General features: G+C 36.9%; 1 protein-coding gene and 1 non-coding gene across 6 annotated transcripts in view; both read left to right on the plus strand.

Annotated features, from left to right (window-relative positions):
- Positions 1-828: 828 nt before the first annotated feature.
- The window catches only part of RC3H2 (ring finger and CCCH-type domains 2), a 52,642-nt gene continuing 27,899 nt past the window's right edge, over positions 829-25,571 (plus strand). For 3 of the 5 annotated variants that reach the window (XM_058694226.1, XM_058694228.1, XM_058694229.1), the window contains exons 1-8: positions 830-1,177; positions 7,559-7,856; positions 11,673-11,790; positions 14,586-14,819; positions 19,846-20,021; positions 23,203-23,403; positions 24,100-24,232; positions 24,343-24,461. In XM_058694226.1, the coding sequence (XP_058550209.1) occupies positions 7,626-7,856; positions 11,673-11,790; positions 14,586-14,819; positions 19,846-20,021; positions 23,203-23,403; positions 24,100-24,232; positions 24,343-24,461 (1,212 nt within the window). In that variant the 5' untranslated portion in view covers positions 830-1,177; positions 7,559-7,625. Of the gene's footprint in view, positions 1,178-7,558; positions 7,857-9,227; positions 9,285-11,672; positions 11,791-14,585; positions 14,820-19,845; positions 20,022-23,202; positions 23,404-24,099; positions 24,233-24,342; positions 24,462-25,571 lie in introns of those variants that run through there. The other 2 variants (XM_058694227.1, XM_058694230.1) reach the window with 2 other exon arrangements.
- Positions 23,903-24,013, plus strand: LOC131492282 (small nucleolar RNA SNORD90). Its single transcript, XR_009251987.1, has one exon. It is a non-coding gene; the product is annotated as a small nucleolar RNA SNORD90 (small nucleolar RNA).

Here is a 25,571-nt window from a genome sequence, read left to right on the forward strand (position 1 = left end):
TTGTAAACTACATGTCCATATGTCTAAATTTGTACTGGATTTACTTTCATGCATGCCTTTGTTGGACATATGTTTTCACATTGGAAAATGACTTCAGTTTAATCACAGTTTGTGGCCAATTTTTTAACCTGTGTTTTTCAGTTTCTCAGTAACAAAGAGTACATAGTGTCAGGTTTTTAGGATTATTTTGATGAATAAACTATAAAAACGAAAATAAATGGTAAAAATGAAATATTTATTACCCTAACACAGGACCTGGCACATGGTAAAGCAGTCCATAAAGTCGAATTCCGTTATTTCTAATACTAGTCTGTTTCTTCATCTAGAAAAACAATAGGAATTTAACCTTCACAGCTTGCTGTGAAAAATCCTTAAACAAATATTTATTGAGACATTACTGCCAGAATTTGTGCTTGAATTTTGATGTCTGTCAGCTTGTGAAGAACTCTCTGTAATAGATATCTGTTAGTGCCTGGCAAGCAAATGCTGGGTTTTTTTGTTGTTTTGGTTTTTTTTTAATAGGGAGATTGTCAAATATGTGGAAGGATTGGGGGAATGAGTCAGTGTATAATTATGGTCGAGTGCATATAATATAGATGTATCAGATTATGCTCAATGGAGACCACTTTTTTCATGAGGGGAGTCAGGCACTGCCTCACAGCAGTGTTAAAGGCTAGCTCAAGGCGCTGATGAAGGTGCAGGGAGTTTCCCATCAACCCTTTCGGCTCGCCTAGGCCCCCTAACAGCACCTCCCACAGTGCTCCGGGGCTCCCTAGTCACGTGACGGGGGTGGTTAGTCTCGGCCAGAGGGAAGCTGATGCGCAGTCCAGGTGGCGGGGGGCACTACTCCTCCCTTCCACCTCCCTAACGCCCTGTCCTGCGTGATCTCGCGTGAAAGGGGGAGTATCTTCTCGCGAGATCTAGGTCGGGATCCCTCCAGGACCGCCTCCTTGGAGAGGAGGAGGAGGAGGAGGCGGAGGCGGAGGGAGGAGGAGGAGGCCCCGTCGCGGCCTCCGCCGCCGCCAACGGGGCTGTCCCTGTAGCTCCCGATGGAGTTTGAGGTCGTGAAACCGCCGCCGAGCTCTGCCCCGGCGAGACGAGGCGCCTCCGTCGCCAAGCCGCGCCGTCGCGGGGCTCCCGGGAGCGGCCCTTAGCGACCCCGCCCGGGCCCCCACAGGTAGGGCGGGGGCGGGCACGATGCGGCTCGGGCCCTAGCTTGGGTCCCTAAGTCCCCGGCGGTCGGGCGGGAGACCGGTCGCAGCCCGGGGCCTGTGTGCTGTCGTCGTCGGTGCCCCGAGGGTTGGGAACTGAGGGCCGCACCTGACACTCGGACCGGGCCCGGAGTCCGGGGCCTGCGGAGGCCCCTTTCCCTGGTAGGGCTTTTTCAATACCGAGCGCCCGGCGCAAATGGCCACCTCCCTTCGACACCGGCCGAGGGGAGCCCACTGACCCCTAAGGAACCCACCCAAGCAAAGGCCAGGGTTCTCTCTCCCTTTTCTACACCACTTAGCAAGAGGGGTTTTGGAGGAGGACCTCGAAACCAAGTCCTCTCCTAGCTTTTCGGCTTTCTGTCTTGGGGCTTCCTGAGATCTCAGCGCAGGGATGGTGGAGGCGATCTGAGTGGTAAATAGAGACCACGGCCAAACAATGCCCTGAGAGAGCTTAACCTCCTGGGAGGGAGATAGCCGGACCAGAGTGGTTGCACAGTGGCTGTGACGGTCCTATGGCATGAAATATGGCCAGAGAATTTTGCTATGGCTTTCTTCTTTCCCTGTTTCATTTTTCCTTCTTGGGGAAGCCTCTTAAGGAGACTCTTCCACCATCTTAGAAGAATGGTAGAAAGCATCTTTGTTTCTCAGAAGCAGCTCTACTTTTCTCTGCTCTTAGCTTTCAGGAAGGGAGAAGATGAGAGTAGCTGTCATTTCCATCCTTCTCATCACAGATGAGTGTAAGATACTGGCATGTAGAACCTTGACACCAAAATAGTCTCAAGTAATCACTGACATGAAGTAGATCTAATCTTGTGATTCCCAGCCCGTTTTATTTTTTAAATAACCCCCTGGTTCCATTCTTTTAGTTCCTACTCTCCCCTTACCTGGGTCCCTTCTTTTTAATTCCTACTCTCCCCCAAACCGCTGTGATTAGAATGACTTTTTATTCCAAATAAAGTGTTTAAGTAGTCTCTTTTCCATTTTTGCATTAGTCAAACTATTAAGTTCCAATGGGAACTTTTGATTAACCTGATTGCTGATGTTGCTACGCTGCACTGATATAATATCACCCAAAAGCAAAGAAACGAATGTTTTAGTCTGTGCAGCTTTTTTCTCGTTAAATTTGCAAATTTAGTTAAGGCTTCTTCAAACGTTAAGAAAAGTTCATGGATTCTGCCATTATTACCTTTTTTTTTAAGTCTATCTAAAAACCTACACCACTTTTATAGCATCTCTTTCTTGTGTTGTTTACTTCCACATTTGATTTTTTAAGAAATAGAAGCCATAAATCCTGTCAAAGACCATTTTTAAATGTTGGTATTTTTGTTAATTTGGAGATTGATGTTTCCCAAATTTTAGTTTGGAAAATTGCTAGGACAAAATATGTTAAATGTATATTCCGAACATGTTAGAAAAAGCAGATGTTAAAATTCAAGTTGCCTCTTATTCTTTGAAGGTTTAATTACAGTCCTGTTCATTAGTGGATCCTTTGAGTTCCTCCTGATCTGTTATTACTGTTGTGTTGACCCGACATATAAGACTTATGTCCTTTGTTCATATGTTTTCATTATTTCACTTTCTGCTTTTGCAGTTTGCTGTATCTTCCAGTTTGAAAAAGCTAACAAAAATTCTTTTGGGGGGGAAGCATTTTTTTTTTTTTAACACAAAATTTTATATTCAGAAATAGAACTTCAACAACATTGTATGCAGTGTCTAAGAATGATAAATAAACTTACAGCAAGACTTTGTTATAGTAAGCACTTATTGTTTTGGTTGGACTGTGTTGAAGTTTCACTTTCTAGTTATGGAAAAAGGAAGCATGTGGTAAAATAAAGCTAGCTGAAAATTAAGAGTAATGTTTTGCATCCTGCCTCATAAACGTCGTAAGGCACATCATTATGTTCCTTGGGTTTTCTAGTTTGATGAAAAGTTCTTAAGTGTTGTGACTTTCACCTCAAATTCTGAATAAAAGTTAGTTTTGAGTATTATTTTATAATTTTAAGTACTCTAGAGTTGCATTGTCCAGTGCAAGCCAATAGCCACATGTGACAGTTGAGCACTTGCAAGGTGGCTAGTGTGAATCGAGATGTGGTGTAAATGTAAAATAAACTATGCACCACATTTCAAAGACTTAGTACAAAAAAAAAAGAATTTAAACTATCTTAGTAATTTTTTACATTAATTACATGTTGAAATGATTTTTTGGATAAATTGGGATAAATTATATTATTAAAATTGATTTCATGTGTTTTTTCCTTTTTTAATATGACAACTAGAAAACTTTAAATTACTTGCAGCTCACATTGTGCTTCTGTTAGCACTGTTTAAAGCATCACTGCTCTTCTGAGAAATAAATTATCTGAATCAAAGTAGACACATGAAAACCAAAAATTTCCTGACAGAATATCATCTTGCAATCAGAATAATCAAAAAGACTAATAAGGACTTTGGTAATCTGAAGGGTAAAATTATCCAGTGGCCATTATTTGATAGGCAGAAGTGAGTAAGTTCTGTCTCAAAAATAAATATTGTTTGTCTTGTCATTGCTAATGCAAAACTTTATCGGTTATATTAATTAAAATAGAAAATTATCCCATTAGTGTTCTATTAGAAGACACAGAAAGTTAAATCTCATACTGATTAACGAACTGAGTTCAACCTCATAGTGGATTTAAGAGGAAAAAAAAACACAACTTGAGTCCTATAGCTTTCTTAATTTATACTAAAGTCATTTATATTAGTAGTTTTTAAAATTGTACCTCAGTTCCTTTTTCTCTAGTGCTTTTAGTATGTTTGAATGCTGAGTTTTAGAGCGTGCACATTATTTCCATTGGCTTTGTTTGCTTGTTTTATAGGTTAAGGTCTCAATTGTACCTAAAATTCTTTAAATATAATTTTTGAAGTCCAAAACTAATTATTTGTAAGGTTTCTGAATTGAGAAGTACTCTTTGGTACTTTTCATTTCAGTAGCTTAAACTCCTCATATGAGTAAACTAAATGAAAACAATGAATGTCTTAATTAACAGACTTGAGCCCTAATGTTCATGTGTTTATGAAGAGAATTGTAAAATACCAGATATTTTTTATTATACAATACTGAAAGAAGCATAAACTTTATTCTGGCATTTTAAAATCTGGAGACATAGTCCAGAACTGGCTGCATAATATCATGGTAGACTAATAACAAAAAATGAAAGTACTTAACTCGTATGCAGTTTGCTCTTAATAAAGCAATGTGCAATTTGTATCATATGAGAGATGTCTATTAATTACTCTTCCTATTTTACAAGTTAGTATTTATAACAAGGAACTTAGAGCTCGAAAAATTACTTAAGGAAAAATCTGTTTAAGGTCTACCTCTAACATAGTGTTTCTTCTATGATTTATCATCTTCAAATTTACTAACTAGTAGCTGAAATTAGTTAATACAAGTAATTAGAATGTTTTTCTTAAATAGTCTCTATGTATCTAGAGTTGTGGGCTTTTCATTTTTTAGTTGTGGGCTTTTTAATCCATTTTATCTCAGTTTGAGATGTTTTGGGAGTATCTTCAGGTTGGATACTTTACTTGACTATTAACTAAATGTTATTAGCAATTTAGACATACATAGAATTAAGTAAATTACTATAGAATTATTAGTAAAAATTTAGAAGTTTTACGCATTGGTATGTATTCTTAGCTTGCCATGGCTCATGTAGATACTTTTTAAAATAAATGATAAAGAGGGGCACCTGGATGGCTCAGTTGGTTGAGCGTCCAATTTCAACTCAGGTCAAGATCTCGTGGTTTGAGCCCCACATTGGGCTCTGCACTGACAGCTCAGAGCCTGGAGCCTGCTTCACATTCTCTCTGCCTCTGCCCCCCCACCCCCACCCCCTTCTTGTGCTCTCTCTTTCTCTCTTAAAAATAAATAAACATAAAAAAATTTAAATAAATTTTAAAGACAATGGGCTATTATCATTTTCGGTTATAAAAAAAGGTTTCTAGGTAAATGTTTGCAAAGTGCCTTTTTTAAATAAATGAAAGTTCTGCCATCACCAATTAAACATTTTAGTGGACTATATAAGCTGCTTCTGTGTTTTAGATAAAATTTTGTCTCTATCTTAATTGAGGAATCTAGAATTTATTGATAACAGTACTTAAGAAAAACATTTTAAAAAAAAAAGGCTTTCCTTATGTCTTACATAAGAAAAATTTAGTAATTCTTTTCCCGTCAGAAAGTTAGAATCTGACACATAGCAGGAGAATTTGACGGGATTATTGACTAATTTTGGCAGAAATTTTTTTTTTAAAGATATTCAATTTCTACTAGAAATTAAACTTCTCAGTATTAATTTTACTGTGGCATCTGGTGTTCATAGACGTAGAAGCGCATATAGGATGTTACGACATGAAACTATCAAGTGTATTCTTGAGTAGTTTGAAATACTGAAAACAGGTGAAAGAAAATATGAAAGATAGTGTTATGTTTAGTTCAAACTTAAGTGCTCCCCTACCCCCAATTTACTAACGTAAAGCATTTCAGGATGATCTTGGAAAACTAAATAAGGAAAGAGTATTTGCTGCTAGTTTCCTATTACGCAGTGGCTATGATACCACAAAATTAGCATTTCCAAACAGGTGGCTGTTATGAAAAAATAGATGTAGGATCTTGTTTTGATAAATATTTTATCGGTTCAGGTTATTAACTAAATTAAGGCTCTCAGTAGTAGATTTAAGGTAAGATGCATTCTTCCTCAGAAGCCTTTTCCTTATATAATTCTGCAGCCTAGAAAACTGACATTTAATAGTTCCAGGAAATGATATGTTCACCTGTTTAGTACTCATCTCTAAAGTTGAAAGCAAACTGGTTTTAAGATTGATGGCATTAATAGGTGTGGCAATGGAAGGGTGAAAGTTACAAAATAAATATAACTTGCAAGATTTGACTAGTTTAAAAATAAAGATACTAGATACTTTGCATTAGAGATGTTTGAGGAGAAATTTGTGCAGGGTGCTTTTTATATAACAAGCCCTGTGATTCATTTACCAAGATATTTTTTAAAACCTTAGTTTATGTGAATATAAAAGCACAATAAAGGCTAACAGAATTCTTCATTTGGATGTGGAGATATTGGAGAACCAGTTACATACTTTTCTGTCTTGATCTGACTGTAGGCTTACACATCTAATTTCTGTGGAACTAAGATATCTGGGTTGGTAAACATTCTTATGAAATAAAGTATTAGATATTTAATTGCCCTAAATACCTGGATTTCTTGTTCACCAGAGTGCCTTTGTCAGACTTATGTAACTTTTGAATTGGAAGATATGAAAAATTTGTGAAACGCAGAATGTTTGTTAGGTACCTAAAGATTTTAAATTAGAGTACAGTATAGTTTTGGTACCAGATATTTTATCTTATTAAAAATTATGGGATAAGCATTTTAATCTTAGGAAAAAGAAAAATTCAATCTTTTTTTTACATGTGCCTTTTAATCGTATGTAAAAATAAAAAATTATATTTTGCTTTTTTTATGCTTAGAATTATTAGATGAGAATATTTATTTTTCTATATTTGGTCATTGGACCTGACAGTTTTGGGTTGTATATATGTATCTTACTAAATGGTGTGTTTTGTCAAAAGTATTGTGGGGAGCCACATTCTAGATTTGTAAGACATTTTTCCCCCCACCTTAACTTTGGCACTGTATTTTAAGGTCAGAATCTTTGTTTTTTGTTTTCTTTTTTTTTTTTTTTTCCATTTTTGGACAGATTGCTCTATCATCATATCTCACATACTTTGATTTTCATTACTTCTGTTAGCCTGTTAGTCAAATCTTGACCAGAGATTTCCTCTTTTGTGAAGCTGCCAAGTTGAACATATCCTTGACTGACTTGGTCATTCAGGTGGCTGTTTTTTCACACTTGACTCACTACAGTATTCTTTGGATCAGTAGTTTTCAAAGTCCAATATCTTAAGCCATTTCTTAATATGTTTTGGAGCAGTAGCTGTCCAAAACACTCAAGCAACCCAAAGTAACTTGTGTTTGTAAAAATGAAACGTGGAAAGTTAATCTACTAATTTGATGTGATCATTAAGAAAAATACATGAAAGCTTTGATACTCAACTGTTATATGAGCAACCAATATAAACATGTTTAGTTGAAAAGGACACTATTCAGATATTGTTTCTGGACCAAATTTCAGAAATTTAACAAATTCAGCAAATAGACTTAAAGACATCCAAAGCATATAATTATTCAGAATGTTTTAGGTTTTGAAGTTGTGATGGTTGACTAAAGCAGTTAACTCTTTCAAGGTGAATGATGAATATGTGGTTAATTCTTACTTTTGTCCATTTCCAGCTCACAAAACACTACACAGCAAAATAATGATCTGCTAGACTGCTAACCCGAGCATCCAGCTTCCACAATGCCTGTACAGGCAGCTCAATGGACAGAATTTCTGTCCTGTCCAATCTGCTATAATGAATTTGATGAGAATGTGCACAAACCCATCAGTTTAGGTTGTTCACACACTGTCTGCAAGACCTGCTTGAATAAACTTCACCGAAAAGCTTGTCCTTTTGACCAGACTGCCATCAACACAGACATTGATGTGCTTCCTGTCAACTTCGCACTTCTCCAGTTAGTTGGAGCCCAGGTAAGCTTTCAAGATTTTACTCATTTGGGGGGCACCTGGGCGGCTATGTTGGTTGAGTGCCCGACTCTTGATTTTAGCTCCAGTCATGATCTCACAGTTTGTGAGTTCTAGCCCCGTGTTGGGCTCTGTGGTAACAGAGCAAAGCCTGCTTGGGATTCTCTCTCTCTTCTGTCTCTTTCTGCCCCTCCCCTGCTCACTCTCTCTCTCGCACTCTCTCTTTCTCTCTAAATAAATAAATAAATAAGATTTTACTAATTTGGTATATGCAATAATTATAGAACTTTGTCCATTAAGGGGTACAACGTGTGTCTAGTGATACTTGAGACATAAAAAATATTCATCATACCTGACACCATGATTGTATTCTGCAAAAGATTTTTTTTTAGATAATGTCATAAATCCTTAGGCAAAACCATAAATTTTATTATAATTTTATATTTCATTGTGTTCAATGCTGTGGTCAAAATTTATGTTTATAAGTGATTTTGGTTGTGGGTCCCCTGGGTGGCTCAGTCAGTTGAGCGTCTGACTTCAGCTCAGGTTGTGATCTCACAGTTGTGAGTTTGAGCCCCACATTGGGCTCACTGCTACCAACCTGTCAACATTAGCCTGCTTCATATCCTCTGCCCCTCCACCACTTGCGCTCTCTCAAAAATAAATATTTTTCAAAAATAAGTGATTTTGGTGGATAACATTATTTTTAAGTTTATTTATTTGAGATATGACAGAACACAAGCAAGGGGAGGGACAGAGAGAGAGGGAGAATCCGAAGCAGGCTCCTCATGGTAAGTGCAGTGCCTGATATGAGGCTTGAACTCACAAAACTGTGAGATTATTCCCTGAGCCGAAATCAAGAGCTGGACGCTTAACAGACTGAGCCACCCAGGCGCCCCAAGGAAGATTTTTAAATAATCATATATAAGCTTTTATTTATTATTGCATACAAAAAGAAATGTAATCAAAACTTTGGCCAAATATCAACCCACTAGGATCCTCAAATGGAGGTTTTGGGATTTTCTTTTTAACTTCACTTGACTTTTAGAATAATACTACAAACGAGAAAATAAGGTCTATTTGGGGATATATATATATATAGAGAGAGAGAGAGAGAAAACCAATTTCCAGAGTATCTGTAACAAATTCTGTGTAGTTTTTTCGGTTCATGTGTTATAAAATAAATATTTCTTTTTTATAATCATTTTAGTGAATCAGAGCAAGACCCTAGATTTTTAATAATTTCCATTAAATGAGGGCCTGTTTTATGTTAGGTATGATAGTAAATATTACTAATATTTTAGTAAAAATTTTAGTAAATATTACTAAATCATTACTAATTCTTACCTTAGCTGTTTAGTTATTATCCCCATTTTACAGGTGAGGAAGAAGATGAAATTCTGTACATCATGCACTGTATATAAAAGCAAGAAAGTAAGGACTTTTCTGGTTAATCACTTCTTAGAAAATTCAGTGAATTAAAAATACTCCATTCTTGGGATGCCTGGGTGGCTTAGTCGGTTGAACGTCTGACTCTTGATTTCTGCTCAGGTCATGATCCCAGGATTGTGGGATCAAGCCTGCATCTGGCTGTGCATTGAGTGTGGAGTCTGCTTAGAATTCTCTCCCTCTGACCCTCTCCAGCTTGCTCTCCCTCCCCCTTTCTCCCTCCCTCTCTCTCTCTCTCTCTCTCTCTCTCACTCTCACTCTCTCACTCTCTCACTCTCTCACTCCCGCTCCCTCCCTCCCCCCTTCCTTCCTTCCCCCCTCCTTCCTTCCCTCTGACCCTCTCCCCAAGCTTGTGCATGCCTTCTGTCTCTCTTTCTCAAAAATAAACAATAAATTTTTAAAAATACTCCATTCTTTTAGTATCTTGATATTTGAAGTGTTTGTTTTAAAGCATATATTTTTTTAAATGTTTATTTATTTTTGAGAGAGAGAGAGACAGACAGACAGACAGACAGAGACAGACTCTGAAGCAGGCTCTAGGCTCTGAGCTGTTAGCACAGAGCCCAACATGGGACTCACAAACCACGAGATCATGACCTGAGCCAAAGTCAGACGTTCAACCGACTGAGCCACCCAGGTGGCCCTGAAGCATGTTTCTCTTAAATGTCCGTATTCCAGTTAGACACTCTGAAATCTAGATGCATCTGTAATCAATAATATATCATAATTGTCAGCATTTTTTTCCACAGTGCCTTTTGCAAACAGTGGCGTCTTAGATCTAATACAATATTGGAGACTTTTTGTGATAATACTGGCTACCATTTTATGTCTGCTATGTTGGTCAGTTACTATGTTTTATCATTTATAAATGTTCTCTCAATTGGTCCTTAATGGTCTGCAGGCCTACACAATGTGATTTCTATTACTGTTAAAGCCCCACCTGTTACTACTGGCTTCAGTCTTTCTGCTTAAGCCATACTGCTTCCTAGCCAGTTGTTAAATATGCCAAACATGTTCCCACCTGAGGGCTTTTGTAGTGACTGTTATCTTTGTCTAGAATGTTTATCATCTTTCTCAAGTGTTTATTCAAATGTCATGATTCCTAAGGAAGCCTGTCCTGACCACCCCTTTTAAAATTGCAATTCCTCTCCAGCACTCCCAATCCCTCTTATCTTTGCTGTGTAATTCTTACCACTTTCTATCATTATTACCCACTTATTTGTTAATGTTTTTAAATTTATTGGCTCCATCCTCTCTTCACTAGAATGTAAGGTACAAGGGCAAGAAATTTTGTCTGTTTTGCTCACCAATACATGCCTAGTGCCTGCAAGTATGTTTGGATATTAAGCACTCCATAAATGCAAATGATTGTTAGATTAAACTGAATTTCCATAGTGGCACTATAAAACAGGGATTTTTCATCTCCATTTTTCAAATAGGGAAACCATAACTTGGAGCAGTTAAATGATTTACTCAGGGTCACTCATAGAAGTGTCAGAGCTGCAGTTTACGTCCCAAGTTTTGACATTTTGTTAAGTATACTGTGTTTTGCGGGGTGTCTGGCTGGCTCAGTTGGTAGAACATGCAGCTATTGATCTTGGGGTTGTGAGTTCGAGCCCCAAGTTGGTGGTGGAGTTTACATAGAAAAAAGAATACTGTGTCTTGTGGTGCTTGTTGTACCAAGAGGGGACAGACCATAAGCAATAAATAAAATAAGAAAATTATATAGTGAGAAGGTGCTAAGTGGTTTTCTTCCTTCCTACTTTTTATTTTGAAAAACTTTTTTAAAAACTTCCAAAAAATAGTATACAGAGAACCCATATAATTTTCTGCAGCTTCCCCTAATGTTAACATCTGTCAAAATTCTACCATAGTTCTCAACCCTAAGATATATACATTGATCGGGGCGCCTGGGTGGCTCAGTCTGTTAGGCATCCGACTTCGGCTCAGGTCATGATCTCGCAGTCCCTGAGTTCGAGCCCCACATCAGGCTCTGTGCTGACAGCTCAGAGCCTGGAGCCTGCTTCAGATTCTGTGTCTCCTTCTCTCTCTGCCTGTCCCCTACACATGCTCTATCTCTCTCTGTCTCTCAAAAATAAGTAAGTGTTAAAAAAAAATTTTTTTTAAATATACATTGATATGATATTAACTACTTCTTTTTCCATTTATTAATACACTTAGCCCCTGCTGTTAAGTATAATATCCTTGGTTCTTAGCAGTTTGGCTATGTGTTTGTCTTCAATTTTACTTAAACTGTTTTGATGTATTATCTCTGTGTTATAATTTTGTACACACCAAGATTATTATCAAATATATAAATACAAGTTCCATGAGCTGGATAAATGTATTTCTTCCATTCTTCTTTGTTTTTAGGTACCAGATCATCAGTCAATAAAGTTAAGTAATCTAGGTGAGAACAAACACTATGAGGTTGCAAAGAAATGTGTTGAGGATTTGGCACTCTACTTAAAACCACTAAGTGGAGGTAAAGGTAAGTTCCCCTTTACACAAAAAAAGTGTTTTACTGGTGAGCAGGACTTGGTAATATTTTTACCTTGAAAGACTTGATGTTGATACTCTATTAAATCTGAGTTTTAAAAAATGAGTTTGGAGAATTCTTGGGAAAACTTTCTGATGGAGAGCATTGTATTATTTTCTTAAAATAGCTAGTATTGTTTTTAATTTAAGAATTCATCAGACACACCACATATTGAGATTTATACAGTATTTATATTCATTAATAGTTTTGTAGCAGAATATTAATTTTAGTAAGTCCTACTAAGACAATTTCATGTATTAATTCAATTTTGTTTGGCACTTATGGTGGTTAGGGTCCCTGCCTTCACAGAACCCTCAGTCTGTTGGGGGAGATAGGCATGTAAGTGCAATAAGTTATTTTAAGTGTGATGACAAATACAATTCTGTCTTATTCATCACTGCATACCCTTGACCAGCACATCATAGATTAATTAATGAAGCATTTATTTTATACCTGCTCTGTGCTTTGTACTGTTCAATATTTTGAACATAGTCACTTCCTTGAGAAACTTAGCCTATCTACCTTGTTCATTCATTCATTCATTTATTGACAGATATCTAACGAACCTGTACTAAGTGCCAGGCACTATTTTGGTACTTGGCATACATTAACGAAATGCTTGCCCTCGTAGCATTTACATTTTAGAAAATGGAGAAAGCATAATAAACAATAAGCGAATAAAAAGATTATATGTTATAATTGATAATTGTTATGGAAATGAAATAATACGGCTAGAGGGATCAGAAATGTCAGAGTGAGGGGACAAGGGCACGTTGCAATTTTACATAAAGTGGTTAATGTAGGCCTCATTAAAAAGGTAGCTTTGAAACTTGAGATGAAAGAGGTGAGGTAGTTAGCCATGTAGGTTCCTGGGAAAAGACTGTTTCACACAAGGGCAATAGCAAAGTCCTCTAGTCATGCCTAGCGTCTTCAAAGAACAATAATAGGAGAGTGTGCCTGGAGCAGTGTGAGTGAGGGGAAGAATAGTATGAGACAGATGAAAAGAAATGGTGAGGCCAGATAATGTACAGACCTGCAAGCCATTTTAAAGACTTGAGCTTTTATTCTTAGTAAAATTGGGTAGTCTCTGTAGGGTTTTAAGCAGAGGAGTGACACAATCTAACCAATGTTTAAAGGATTTGTCTAGCTGCTCTGTTGAGAATTCAGTGTAGGAGCCAAGGTTAGGAGCAGAGTATTGGTTAATAAGCTAATAGAACAAGGTTAGTAGCAGTGGAGGTAGTGAGTGGATGGCCTGAATATATTTTGAAGATTGAGTCAAGAGGATTTCCTAAATTATTGGACATAGGGTATGCGAGAAAGAGCAGAATCAAAGATGACTCTTGGGTTTTGGGGTCTAAGCACCTGGAAAGAGAGGTTGCCATCAACTTAGACAAGGAAAACTGTAGGTAGATCAGGTTTAGATGAGAAGATCAGGAATTAAATTTTAGTCGTGTTATGTTTGAGGTGTCAAATCTTCATTTGGATGCTATTGAATAACTAGTGGATGTATGTTAAGGAGGGGTATAGAAGTTGTACCTTTGGGAGTTATTAACATATGGATAGTATTTAAAGAAATTAATAAGATTGCCCAAGATCTTCTAAGTAGTGAATGCAGATAGAAAAGAAAACAAAAACTGGATCCTGGGGCCTTTTAACATTAAGAAGTCAGGAAGAAAAGATAAAATCAAAAAAGACTGGGGAAAAAAAAAAAGGAAGGAAGAAAAGAGAATGGAGTGTTCTGGAAGCCAAGTAAAGAATATGTTTAAAGGAATTAGGAGTGGTCATCTGTGTTGAGGGCTGGTGAAATGTCAAGTAAGGACGGAATGTTGATCATTGATTTAGCAAAGTGGAGGTAATTGCTGTCATGAGAAGAGCAGTTTTGATGAAGTGACAGTGGCAACAACTTAATTGAAGTAGGCTTTAAAGATTGTGAAGCAAGGAATTTGGAAATCATGAATACAGACAACTCTAGAGAATTTGCTACAAAAGAGAAGAAAGAAACGGGACAGAGCTGGTAGGCAAAGAGGAATGAATAAAAAGATTTATGGGGCATCTGGGTGGCTCAGTTGATTATGCATCTGACTCTTAATCTCTGCTCAGGTCATGATCTCAGAATTGTGAGTTTGAACCCAGAGTTGGGCTCCATGCTGGGTGTGGGACCTACTTTAAAAAAAGATAATAAGATTTATTTATCTTTAGCATGCTTGTTTTTATGGAATGCTGATGGAAACTATCAAATAGAAATGGAAGAAGTAATGATGTGGGAAAGAGGGAAGAATTGCTGGGGCATATCCTTGAGTCAGGAAAAGGGATTATGATCTAAGAGCTTGCCATTAAGTTATAGTCTAAACATCGTGTATGTGACAAAATTAGAGCTGTTATTAATCATTACTTTTAGATTATGCTCTGTATTTAAGAGTCTCTTATGGTTTGTCTCCCTCTCTGTTTTTATATTATTAAACTTTTCATTAATTAACTGGTTGGAGAACAGACGAAATAAATCCAAAGTATTCTCTTGAGGGGCACCATACAACCCAGAGAACAGGATACCCAAATAAAACTTTAACTAAAAATTAGGCTCCTGTTACCACAAAATAGTAATAAACAGAGATAGAACACGCATGTTAAAACCAAGTATCTTACAGAGGATTCATTACAAATTATGGCTTCATAGTTAAATACAGATAATGAAAATTGACTTGTCTTTTTAAATGAAAAAACTTTACTTTGTTTTCTTTCTCTTAAAGGTGTAGCTAGTTTGAACCAGAGTGCACTGAGCCGTCCAATGCAAAGGAAACTGGTGACACTCGTAAACTGTCAGCTGGTGGAGGAAGAAGGTCGTGTAAGAGCCATGCGAGCAGCCCGTTCGCTTGGAGAAAGAACTGTAACAGAACTAATATTACAGCACCAGAATCCCCAGCAACTGTCTGCTAACCTATGGGCTGCTGTCAGGGCTCGAGGATGCCAGTTTCTAGGGCCAGGTAGGATAGATCACTATCTTGTCTGTCTTACTGGCTGTCAAGGTTAGAGAATTCCAATTTCTAGAGAATTGGTTGAGAGTCCCCTCAACCTAACTTTACCTATACATACAAATCTTGACATAAAGATAAACCAGTTTTTGTAATCATAATCTATGTATTAGTGCTATAGTATTTTAGAATACATTTCTCATTTAATCTTTCGTAGCCTTCAAAAGAAGTGACACAGATTCAATTTAACAAATTAAAAACTGAGTTAGAGAGGCCTAAGATTTTATAAGTAGTAAGTAAAAGAAAAATAAAGTTATTTATATATATGTATATACACACACATACACATATGCATACATACACACTTACAATCATTTTTTTTTCATGTTTATTTATTTTGAGAGAGAAAGAGAGCACGCAAGTGGGGGAGGGACAGAGAATGAGGAGAAAGAGAATCGCAAACTGGCTCCATGCTTCTCCCTAAGCCCGATGAGAGGCTCAATCTCAGGAACCATGAGATCATGACCTGAGCCAAAATCAAGAGTCAGATACTTAGCCGACTGAGCCATCTAGGTGCCCCATGAAAGAAACTTTTTAAATAAGTGGTATTGAGGTAACTGAATAGACATCTGGAAAAGGATTAAATTGGATATATTTCTTATATACCACATCTACTTAAATTCCAAGTAGGTCATAAATACTTGTTATTAACAAATGCATCATACAACTAATAAAAAATATGAATGAATTTCTTTATAACTTAGTATAAGAAACATATTTTTTTACTCCAAAGCCAGAAGCAGTAACAGAAAAGACTGATATTTGGCTGTATATTTTTTAAATTACACCACAGAAACATTAGCAAAGTAAAAAAAAATGAGGAACTTAGGAAAATGTATTTTATCACATATAAAAGACTAATATAACTTATATATAAGGTACTGCTGAAAACTCAGAAGATATCAGCCACCCAAATGAAATTGGCAAAAGATATGAACAGAAAATACATGAGAAAAAGGAATGTAAATGGCCCTCAAACATATAAAATATACTCAGTATTTCTCATATCAAGAGAAATATACATAAAATTATATTGACCATTTCTCATGTATCAGATTGGCAGAATTCAAACTTTTGACAATAAATTTTGTTATCAGGGCTGTGGGAAAACAGGTATATACTTTCATCTGGTAGTGGTAGGAATGCTAAGTGGTACACATTTTAAAGAGGTATTCGACAGTATCTAGCAAAATCACCTATGTGCTTACCCTTTGGCCTAACAGTTCCATTTTTACAAATCTATCCCAAAGAAACAGCAAAATATACAGAATGCATACTTATAAAGCACTATCTGTAACAACAAACATCTACCCACTGAAAAGGCTTAGAAGCAATGAATAGCCATAGCAACCAGATTATGACTCTTAATAAATACCATTGCCCACTAAAAAGAAGCAGGGGTCTTTGGATAAATGCCATTTCCAGTTCTAGGATAGAAAAGTATAAGTTGAGTGTGGGAATTCTTGAGCTACAAAGCAAAAAAGCTATTAAAGATCATGGGCATCTTGTGAAAAGGTCATAGTATATTTGAAGGGGCTCCCACTGGACATGAATGGCACAGTTGGAACATCAAAATGAATAATGACTACAATAGACTGAAACATAAAATATAAAAATCCATGATTTTGTAAAGATAGTACAGGAAAAATTAGTTATCTTTGTCACTTGCTAAATAATGCCAACACATTATTCTAGAAATTAGAAAAGGATAAAATAAGTCAAGCATGTTTTTTCTGCCTCTCCTTCACAAACTGTTTTCAACGACAGTTTCTTAGCGTGTTGAGTATAGATTTCTCTTTTGGCAGAATTCCAGCTAATAAATTAATAAAAAATCATCAAAATTAGAAAAATCACACATTTACAACCTCAAGTGAATTAATGGGTCTAGGCAAGAATTGTTAGTAGCTGTTAAACCAGTAGATGAAAGATTGCTGGGGAAATTTACAATAGATGGATGAGCTTGAACCCACTGATCAACCTTACCATTACTAAAAGTGAGACAACTAGGTCTTAAGTATCTTCTGGTGTAATGTCTGGAATAACAAGTATGCTTGGCAGAAAAAGAAACAAAACCTCAAAGAACAAAAACTCATTCTGAATCTAATCAAGCCTGTAGTTTACAGGAAATAAGGAAGATAAATGAATATATTTAGAAACACTACAAAATTAGCTAAATCAAGAATATGGGGAATTGTTTAGAAAAATGATTGTTTCTTCAAAAAATAACTGAATTTTCTCTTGAATTGAAGGGTGGAGGGTGGTGGGGAACAAGTGTAGATTTATTTTTAAAGCCTAAAGGCATATTAACCAAAAGCAGTGTATGGACCTTATTTGGATACTTACTCAAAGAGACCAAGTATAAGAAGAAATTTTGAAGTCCTTACATGTTAGAAATATATAATGGATTATTTAAGGGTGAAATGCCATGTCTGGGATTTACTTCAAAACACTCCAGCCAAAACAAACTAGAAAAGTGGGTAAGAACTGGCAACAGCTATATTATGGGCTCATGTTGTTTCTACTGTTGTGTATGTTTAAAATTTTCCATAATACAAAGTTGAATTGAAAAATAATTTTAAAAATCAGCATTTGTATGTAATTTAAGAAGGCTGCCTTTGGATATTTCCTCATATTTATTTACCTTACCCAAGAAGCATTAGACTAGGTTATTAAGTATCCTTTGTTGTACAACTCAACAACAAAAAGACAACACGATGTAAAAAAAGTGGATCAAGGGCTTGAATAGACATTTCTCCAAAGAAGATATGCAGATGGCCTTTAAAAAACACATGAGGGGACACCTGGATGGCTGTCGATTAAGTGTCTGACTTTGGCTCAGGTCATGATTTTGTGGTTCTTGAGTTTGAGCCCCACATTGGTCTCTGTGCAGACAGCTCAGAACCTGGAGCCTTCTTCAGATTCTGTGTCTCCCTCTCTCTTTGCCCGTCCCCCACTCATTCTCTGTCTCTCTCACTCTCTAAATCAATAAACACACACAAAAAATTTTTTAATGGTTAATTTTCTATTACATAAACTTTGCCTCAAATTTTTAAAAAAAGGTACAGTTTTGCTGCTAACTAGTTGTGAACCTTGACACCAGTGCCTCACTTGGAAAAGGAGGGGTTTCAATTTTAATCCAAATTCTAGATGATCTCTCAGCTCTGAAGTCCCACTGTTTTAGTTGAGAACCAATGCATTTTTAACTTTTAATTTTGAAATGATTTCAGATTTACCTTAAAGTTGCAAGAATAGTACAGAGAATTCCTGTATATTCCTTATCCATATTCATTAATTTTTATTACTTTGTTACATTTATTATATTACTTGCTCTTTTACTCTTTTTTGAGCTATTTGAGAACAGCTTATATATTTCAGTGCCCCTTTATCCCTTAATATTTCAATGTATTTCCTAAAAATAAGGATACCATCTTAAACAGTAACAGTACCTTCATCAAATTTAGAGAATTTCAGTTACATACCATACTACATGGAATGTAGTTCACATTCCAGTTTTTTCAATTATTCCAAAAATGTCTTTAATGGAATTTATTTTCTTTCAGAATGTTATCACTTGCTGTATTTGTCATCTTTTTTTAGTCTTTAATCTGGAACCATTCTTTAGCCTTTCTTTGTCTGATGTTAGTATTCTTTCTTTTTTTTATGTTTATTTTTGAGAGAGGGAAAGAGCGTACATACATGGGGGAGGGGCAGAGAGAGAAGGAGACACAGAATCCCAAGCAGTCTCTACGCTCTGAGCTGTCAGCACAGAGCCTGAGATGGGGCTCGAACCCCCGAGCCATGAGATCATGCCCTGAGCCCGTCAGATGCTTAACCAGCTGAGCCACCCAGGTGCCCCTGATGTCGGTATTCTTTTTTTATTTTTTAAAAATTTTTTTTTTTCAACGTTTTTTATTTATTTCTGGGACAGAGAGAGACAGAGCATGAACAGGGGAGGGGCAGAGAGAGAGGGAGACACAGAGTCGGAAACAGGCTCCAGGCTCCGAGCCATCAGCCCAGAGCCTGACGCGGGGCTCGAACTCACGGACCGCGAGATCGTGACCTGGCTGAAGTCGGACGCTTAACCGACTGCGCCACCCAGGCGCCCCTGATGTCGGTATTCTTTTTTTTTTTTTTTTTTTTTTTTTTTTTTTTTTTTTTTTTCAACGTTTTTAATTTATTTTTGGGACAGAGAGAGACAGAGCATGAACGGGGGAGGGGCAGCGAGAGAGGGAGACACAGAAGTGGAAACAGGCTCCAGGCTCTGAGCCATCAGCCCAGAGCCTGACGCGGGGCTCGAACTCACGGACCGCGAGATCGTGACCTGGCTGAAGTCGGACGCTTAACCGACTGCGCCACCCAGGCGCCCCCTGATGTCGGTATTCTTGAAGAATACAGGCAGTTATTTTATTAAAAATTCCTTAATTTGAGTTTATCTGATGTTCCCTCATGATTAGATTCAGATTATACTATGTTCATCCCTGGCTGGAAAACAACTCAATGCCTTCTTTAGATATTGCATCCAGAGGCTAATATCACTTTAAAATTATATACAAAATTGTTTTGACAGGCAAAGTTAACAGTCTCACGCATTAAATAAAAATTACCGTTTATCATGAGACTCCTATATGTCCTTTACCTTTTGTTTAATATGTCAGAGTATTTCCGTGTATTTTGTAAATGAGGATTTTTTCTTTGCACTGTAACATTATCATTATCTAGTTGATTATTAAATACCAACAGAAAATACATTTTAAGTTCTGTTGACTTGTGCTCCAAATGGTTGGTCAGTAGAAATTATATTCTGTTTGATTACTTATTAAGTAAACTGTATTTTTGTATGTGGGATGTCTTCTTTTTGTACTAATGAAATACAGACTGTGGATAATGGAGACTGCCATGAACTAATACCCTGATAAGTCTGACAGACATGATACACGGGTTTTCTCACTTAGCATGAATTCATGTTCCTTACTTCTAGCTATGCAAGAAGAGGCCTTGAAGCTGGTGTTGCTCGCATTAGAAGATGGTTCTGCTCTCTCAAGGAAAGTACTGGTACTTTTTGTTGTTCAAAGACTAGAACCAAGATTTCCTCAGGCATCTAAAACAAGTATTGGTCATGTTGTGCAACTACTGTATCGAGCTTCATGTTTTAAAGTAAGTAGCAAGCAACCGTCTAGACGTTACATGGCTTTGTGTGAGACAGAGGCTTTCTAGAATGGTCTAGAGGCTCCAGAAATGCAGAATGCTAACAAAAGTTAAAAGGAAACTTTGTTTTCCTTCTGCACCGTTTGTGTCTGTGATACTACCTTTTGGGAATAAACATGTGAAATTGTCAGTAACACAAAACAGAGCATAGGGAAATAGTGTGGTAAACTTGATTCTTGCGATAGTGAAAGTAGACTAAAGAAGCCTTAGTCAAATGAATTTACCATCTTAAAAGGGAAAACTACATAGCAGTGCATAAAAGTTGGTAAATGTTTCAACTTCCCATTATTTTATTCCCTGTTGTGGTTAGATTATGACCTTTAATCTGAAGATGGCCTATAATGTTGCCTTCAGGACAAGAGAGTGAAAAGTTGAGGTACTTGCCCCACTCTTCGTTTAGGTGGTGTGATTTTTGTGTGTTTTGTGGTTTTTTTTTGGTTGAGAAGACAGAAGAACCCCCGAGATATTTAGAAATGTCGTTCATTGTCTTACAAACTTTGGGTGGTTACAGGTACCAAGAGAAGTGGAAAGTAGGCTGAATCGTTAAAAGTTTCTGTGTGTTACAAGAGAATAGGTTGCTGGCTGGCTCTTGAGAAAAGCCCAAACACTTGGAACTGGAAAGGCCCAATGGCTTCTATAAAAGTAAAACATCAAAATTTGAAGCCAAAGCTTATTTAGGCTATTTTGCTGGTTTGAATAGCCCAAGAGTGAAAACAGTAGAGATAGAAAAAAATTTTTTGGAAGACTGCTTAGTTTGAAATAGCAAGTAATTGCTGATAAAAATATGTTCAAATGAACTCACTTAGCTCCACTAATGAGGCTTGGACACTGTCTGCCTGATAGTTACAGTGCTTGATTTTGTGCCCTTAGAGTAACAGTAGAAATGAATCTCTGGTTCCTCAAACATTATGCTTTTGGCTAAGCAACCAAATTACAGAGATCATTTGTCATCCTGAAGTGACTGACTAGGTTCTCACACTCTATTCCTGATTTAATGTGTTTTATTTTGTTTTTTCCTCATAGGTATTGTGCGGATTTGTGGTATATGACAGTCCTACATCTACAGTTGCTGCTAATATCTGACATTTGAATAACACTGCTGTAGAAAGTGATTTCAATTTTATTCCTTATCTCATCTCACTGCCCTGTAGTTTAGCATGTTAAAGCAGTGTTTGAATTAATTAAAGGTGTCTTGCTGACTTAACTGCCAAAAGACCTCTCTTGGGTGTCATTTACTCTAGTAAAGTCACCATTGTCAAAGGTCTTTCCTGATTTTGTAGGCTTAGAGATGTGAATTTTGTGGATGCATACAGTAGATTCTTTCCTCAGAAACAGAACCACCCTAACCAAGGTCAAATACAATAGATGATGAGTTTTATTAATTTGTAATGAGAAGTGCAACTCTTATGTGACTTAAGTGATCATATTGTAGATATTGTCCTGCAGAAGAGTGTCAAACCTTTGCTTCCTTAGCATGGAGTCAGAACAAGGGAAGTTAATGATTCTAATATGTGATGCAGTGGTTTCCACCTGAAGATATCCATCAGAATTATCTATGGAGTTTTTAAAAGTATACCATCCCCAGATACTCTGATGTGGTATATTTGATGTGGGATTTGAGCATTCATAGATACTTTTTAATTATGTGGTCTTCCAAGTCAGGAATTGTGATTACCTGAAATTGTGGTTTTTAATGCTTCCCAGGTGATTTTGATGCATGTTAGTAAGAACTTTAATAGGACCAGGCTCTATTAGCCACCCGTGTCCCTCTTTACTATTCAAATGGATAGAAGCTTTTGCTGCCTAAGAGGCACCCTGTAGCCTACATGGGATTTGGAAGAGTACTAGCATCCTCTGGTTCTTGGGTCTCTTTTTTCTATTTTTTAGGTTGGTAATTCTTTTGTTTCCTTAGTGTTTCTTTAAGTAGGGTTGGGTAGAATATAGATTTTTGTGACTTCTAAGTTATATACTCTATTATACCTAGATTGTGTTGATTAGAATTTTGGGTGTCTCAGACTAATCTATAATGTATTTATATATTCCCACAGAGAATTGTGAACTGATGCTATTAACTCTCAGATGGTAACTTAATTTTCCCATCTTCATGTTCTTGGGGTCATATTATTGCTGCCTCATGTGCTAGCATAACAATAGAAATAACCAGTAAGGTGGTCTGGGGATATTTTCATTTTACCAGTGACAAAATCATGATTTTGAACAGTTTGTTTTGTTCTATCTAAGTTTCACAATCTGTACTAGTTCTGGGTCTTCTGAATCCTAGCCAAGTTTCAAATTTCATTGTGCAAGTTTTAGATAAATGTGTATCATTTATTATAGAAATTGTCTAGTCATATACCTGCGTGTTTGGATAATTAGTTTCAGTAGGATTATGAAACTCTGTAAACTTTTGAACTAATGTTTTTTAAATCACTTAAGTCAGGTATAAATTAAAGCTGTATAAATACCTTAATGATCATTTTTGTGGTGATAGAAGATTTCTAATATATGTGTACCCGTTGGCTGGACTGAATTGTCACTTGTCTGCTTAAAAGCCTTCCATGGCTTCCCATTCCCTTCAGGATAATATACAAATTTCTCACTGTATTTTATAAGACCCTCTGTGATTCTTCTCCAGCCTGTATCTTAGCCCTTAATTCTCTGTGCTCTTTCATTTTTTTGTTTCACCACTTGCTATCATTCTAGGATTCTGTTTCTCAAGTGGAAGCCTCTATTCATTCTTCAAGACTCATTTCATGCAGCCTTCAAGTGGGGGAAACCTTCTCTGTTGCCCCTTCCTTCTCCCACCAGATTGAATTGCCTTTCCTTTGTGTTGCCATAGAGCATTATAATAGCGCTTATATTATAATTTTCTGTTTACAAGTGTCTTCTCTATCTGCTGCTCATCTCATTGAAGGAAGGCAAAACTATGTACTAGATTATGCAAGTTCTGCTTTGTTCCAAAAAGAATTTGTGATAAGGACATTATCTTCTTTGAACTTTCTTTTATGTAATATATGATATATAGTAGGTACCCCCCAACTCAAACCCTCCCCCAAAAAGAATTGATTGGAGAAGAGGGGAGAGCAGACCAATTCTGATAGGTTTTTTTTTCCTCCTTGTTATTTTTTAGGTTACCAAAAGGGACGAAGACTCTTCCTTGATGCAGCTAAAGGAGGAATTTCGGAGTTATGAAGCATTACGCAGAGAACATGATGCTCAAATTGTTCATATTGCTATGGAAGCAGGACTCCGCATTTCACCTGAGCAGTGGTCCTCACTTCTGTATGGTGACTTGGCACATAAATCACACATGCAGTCTATCATTGATAAGGTTTGTGAAATTAGCGATGCTTGTTTTAGATCATTGCTGTTCCATTGAAGAGCATTGCAATCTTCTGAAGGGAGTGAAGAGAAAACTAGTTAAGAGACTTGTATGTTTTTAAATATTAGGCTTTTTTTTTTAAGTCTATTTATTTTGAGAGAGAGAGAGAGAGAGAGCGCATGTGCACAAACACATGTGGGGAGGGGCAGAGAGAGAGAATCCCAAGCAGGCTCCACACTGTCAGCGTGTAGCCTAGCTCCGGGCTTGAACTCACGAACCCTGAGATGATGATCTGAGTCAAAATCAAGAGTTGGATGCTACCCAGGCACCTCAAACATGAGCTCTTTAAATTATTTTATCTTTATTTCTTTTTACAGTGTTTTTAACTTTCAGAATAAACCAAGGAAGGCTATAGGGAACCAAATACAGGATATTAACATAAAAGAAGCTGACTTACAAAGTTTGTTATTTGCCTGTATTCTGACCCCAGAGAGCTAATACAACTTATAAATAAGTTTTCTAAGTGTCTAATGATGAAGTTCATAGGGCAGATTCTGAGGTGAAAATTTCATTCATCACTGATACTCCTACTGTGGAATCTGAAGACACTTGAAAACCTGTTTAGTGTGTTGGCTTAAAGAAGCATTCAAATATAAATGTGTCATAAGAACCAGAGTAAAAGCCATTCTGTTTTCTGTTTGTTAGCTGCAGTCTCCAGAATCATTTGCAAAGAGTGTCCAGGAATTGACAATTGTTTTGCAACGAACAGGTGACCCAGCTAACTTAAATAGACTGAGGCCTCATTTAGAGCTTCTTGCAAACATAGACCCTAATCCAGGTATGTGGAAAAATACCCAATTGCTTATACTTTTACTACCTTTGAGGTAAACAACACAAAAGAATTACTACTAACAAAATCTCCCTCATTCCCTTGGTGGCTTTTTGTAGATGCTGTTTCACCAACTTGGGAGCAGCTAGAAAATGCAATGGTAGCTGTTAAAACAGTGGTTCATGGCCTTGTGGACTTCATACAAAATTACAGTAGAAAAGGCCATGAGACACCTCAGGTAAGCATCTTCATTGCACTTCTGATTGCTTTTATCTCTAATAGAGGTTCATCCTGAACAACTTGAACAAGGTTAATAGACTTCTTATGTGACTCCTATCTCTGTTCTTTTGGGAGAAACTCAAATTTTAGTACATCTGATAAGTAGTTAATAGCATAGCACCCAAATGTTTTTGACTAAGTATAGATTATTGATTTCTTCCAGGCATTTTGTTTAATTCTTTTCTAATGTAGGGAAATTGTCACTTTTTTCTCCATTGCTCTCATATGAATGAGTTTCTATTTGTAAATATGTGGAATTTGAATTTTTAAAATATTTGCAGTGTACATGAGAAGGAGTTTATGTTTAAGGTAGAATCTCTTTTATTCTAATAATGATGTCCATTTATTACGTTACTGTGAGTCATTTCTTAGGTTATTTTACATACGTTATTTCTAATCCTCACAGCAAGATAATTGCTGTTCCCAAGCTGAAATTTAAAGAGATTAAATAACATATCTAAGGTCATGGTGGCAGTAAGTGACAGAGCTGAGATCAGATCTACTCCAAAGTGATCTTTCCACTCTTTCTAGCCTTATTCTACTAGAAAACATTATAATATTCAAATGTTAACTGGAAGAGAAATGTTTTCTCTTTTTATTTATTTATTAAAAAAATTTTTTTAATGTTTATTTATTTTTGAGAGACAGAGACAGCATGAGCAAGGGAGAGGCAGAGAGAGAGGGAGACACAGAATCCGAAGCAGGCTCCAGGCTCTGAGCTGTCAGCACAGAGCCTGATGTGGGGTTTGAATCCACGAACCATGATATCTTGACCTGAGCCAAAGTCAGACGCTTAACTGACTGAGCCACCCATGCACTCCTGTCTTTTTTTTTTTTTTTTTAACTTTATTTGTTTTGAGCAAGAGAGAGTGTTTGTTTGTGTAGGGGAGGGACCGAAAGAGAGGGAATCCCAAGCAGGCTCTGCTCTGTCAACACAGAGCCCAACGTGGGGCTCCATCCTATGAACTGTGAGATCATAACCTGAGCTGAAATCAAGAGTCGGGACACTTAACCAACTAAGCCACCTAGGCACCCCAATAAATGTTTTATCTTATTAAGGTCACAGAAA

Source organism: Neofelis nebulosa, chromosome 12 (assembly GCF_028018385.1).
Source record: "Neofelis nebulosa isolate mNeoNeb1 chromosome 12, mNeoNeb1.pri, whole genome shotgun sequence".
Lineage (NCBI taxonomy): Eukaryota > Metazoa > Chordata > Mammalia > Carnivora > Felidae > Neofelis > Neofelis nebulosa.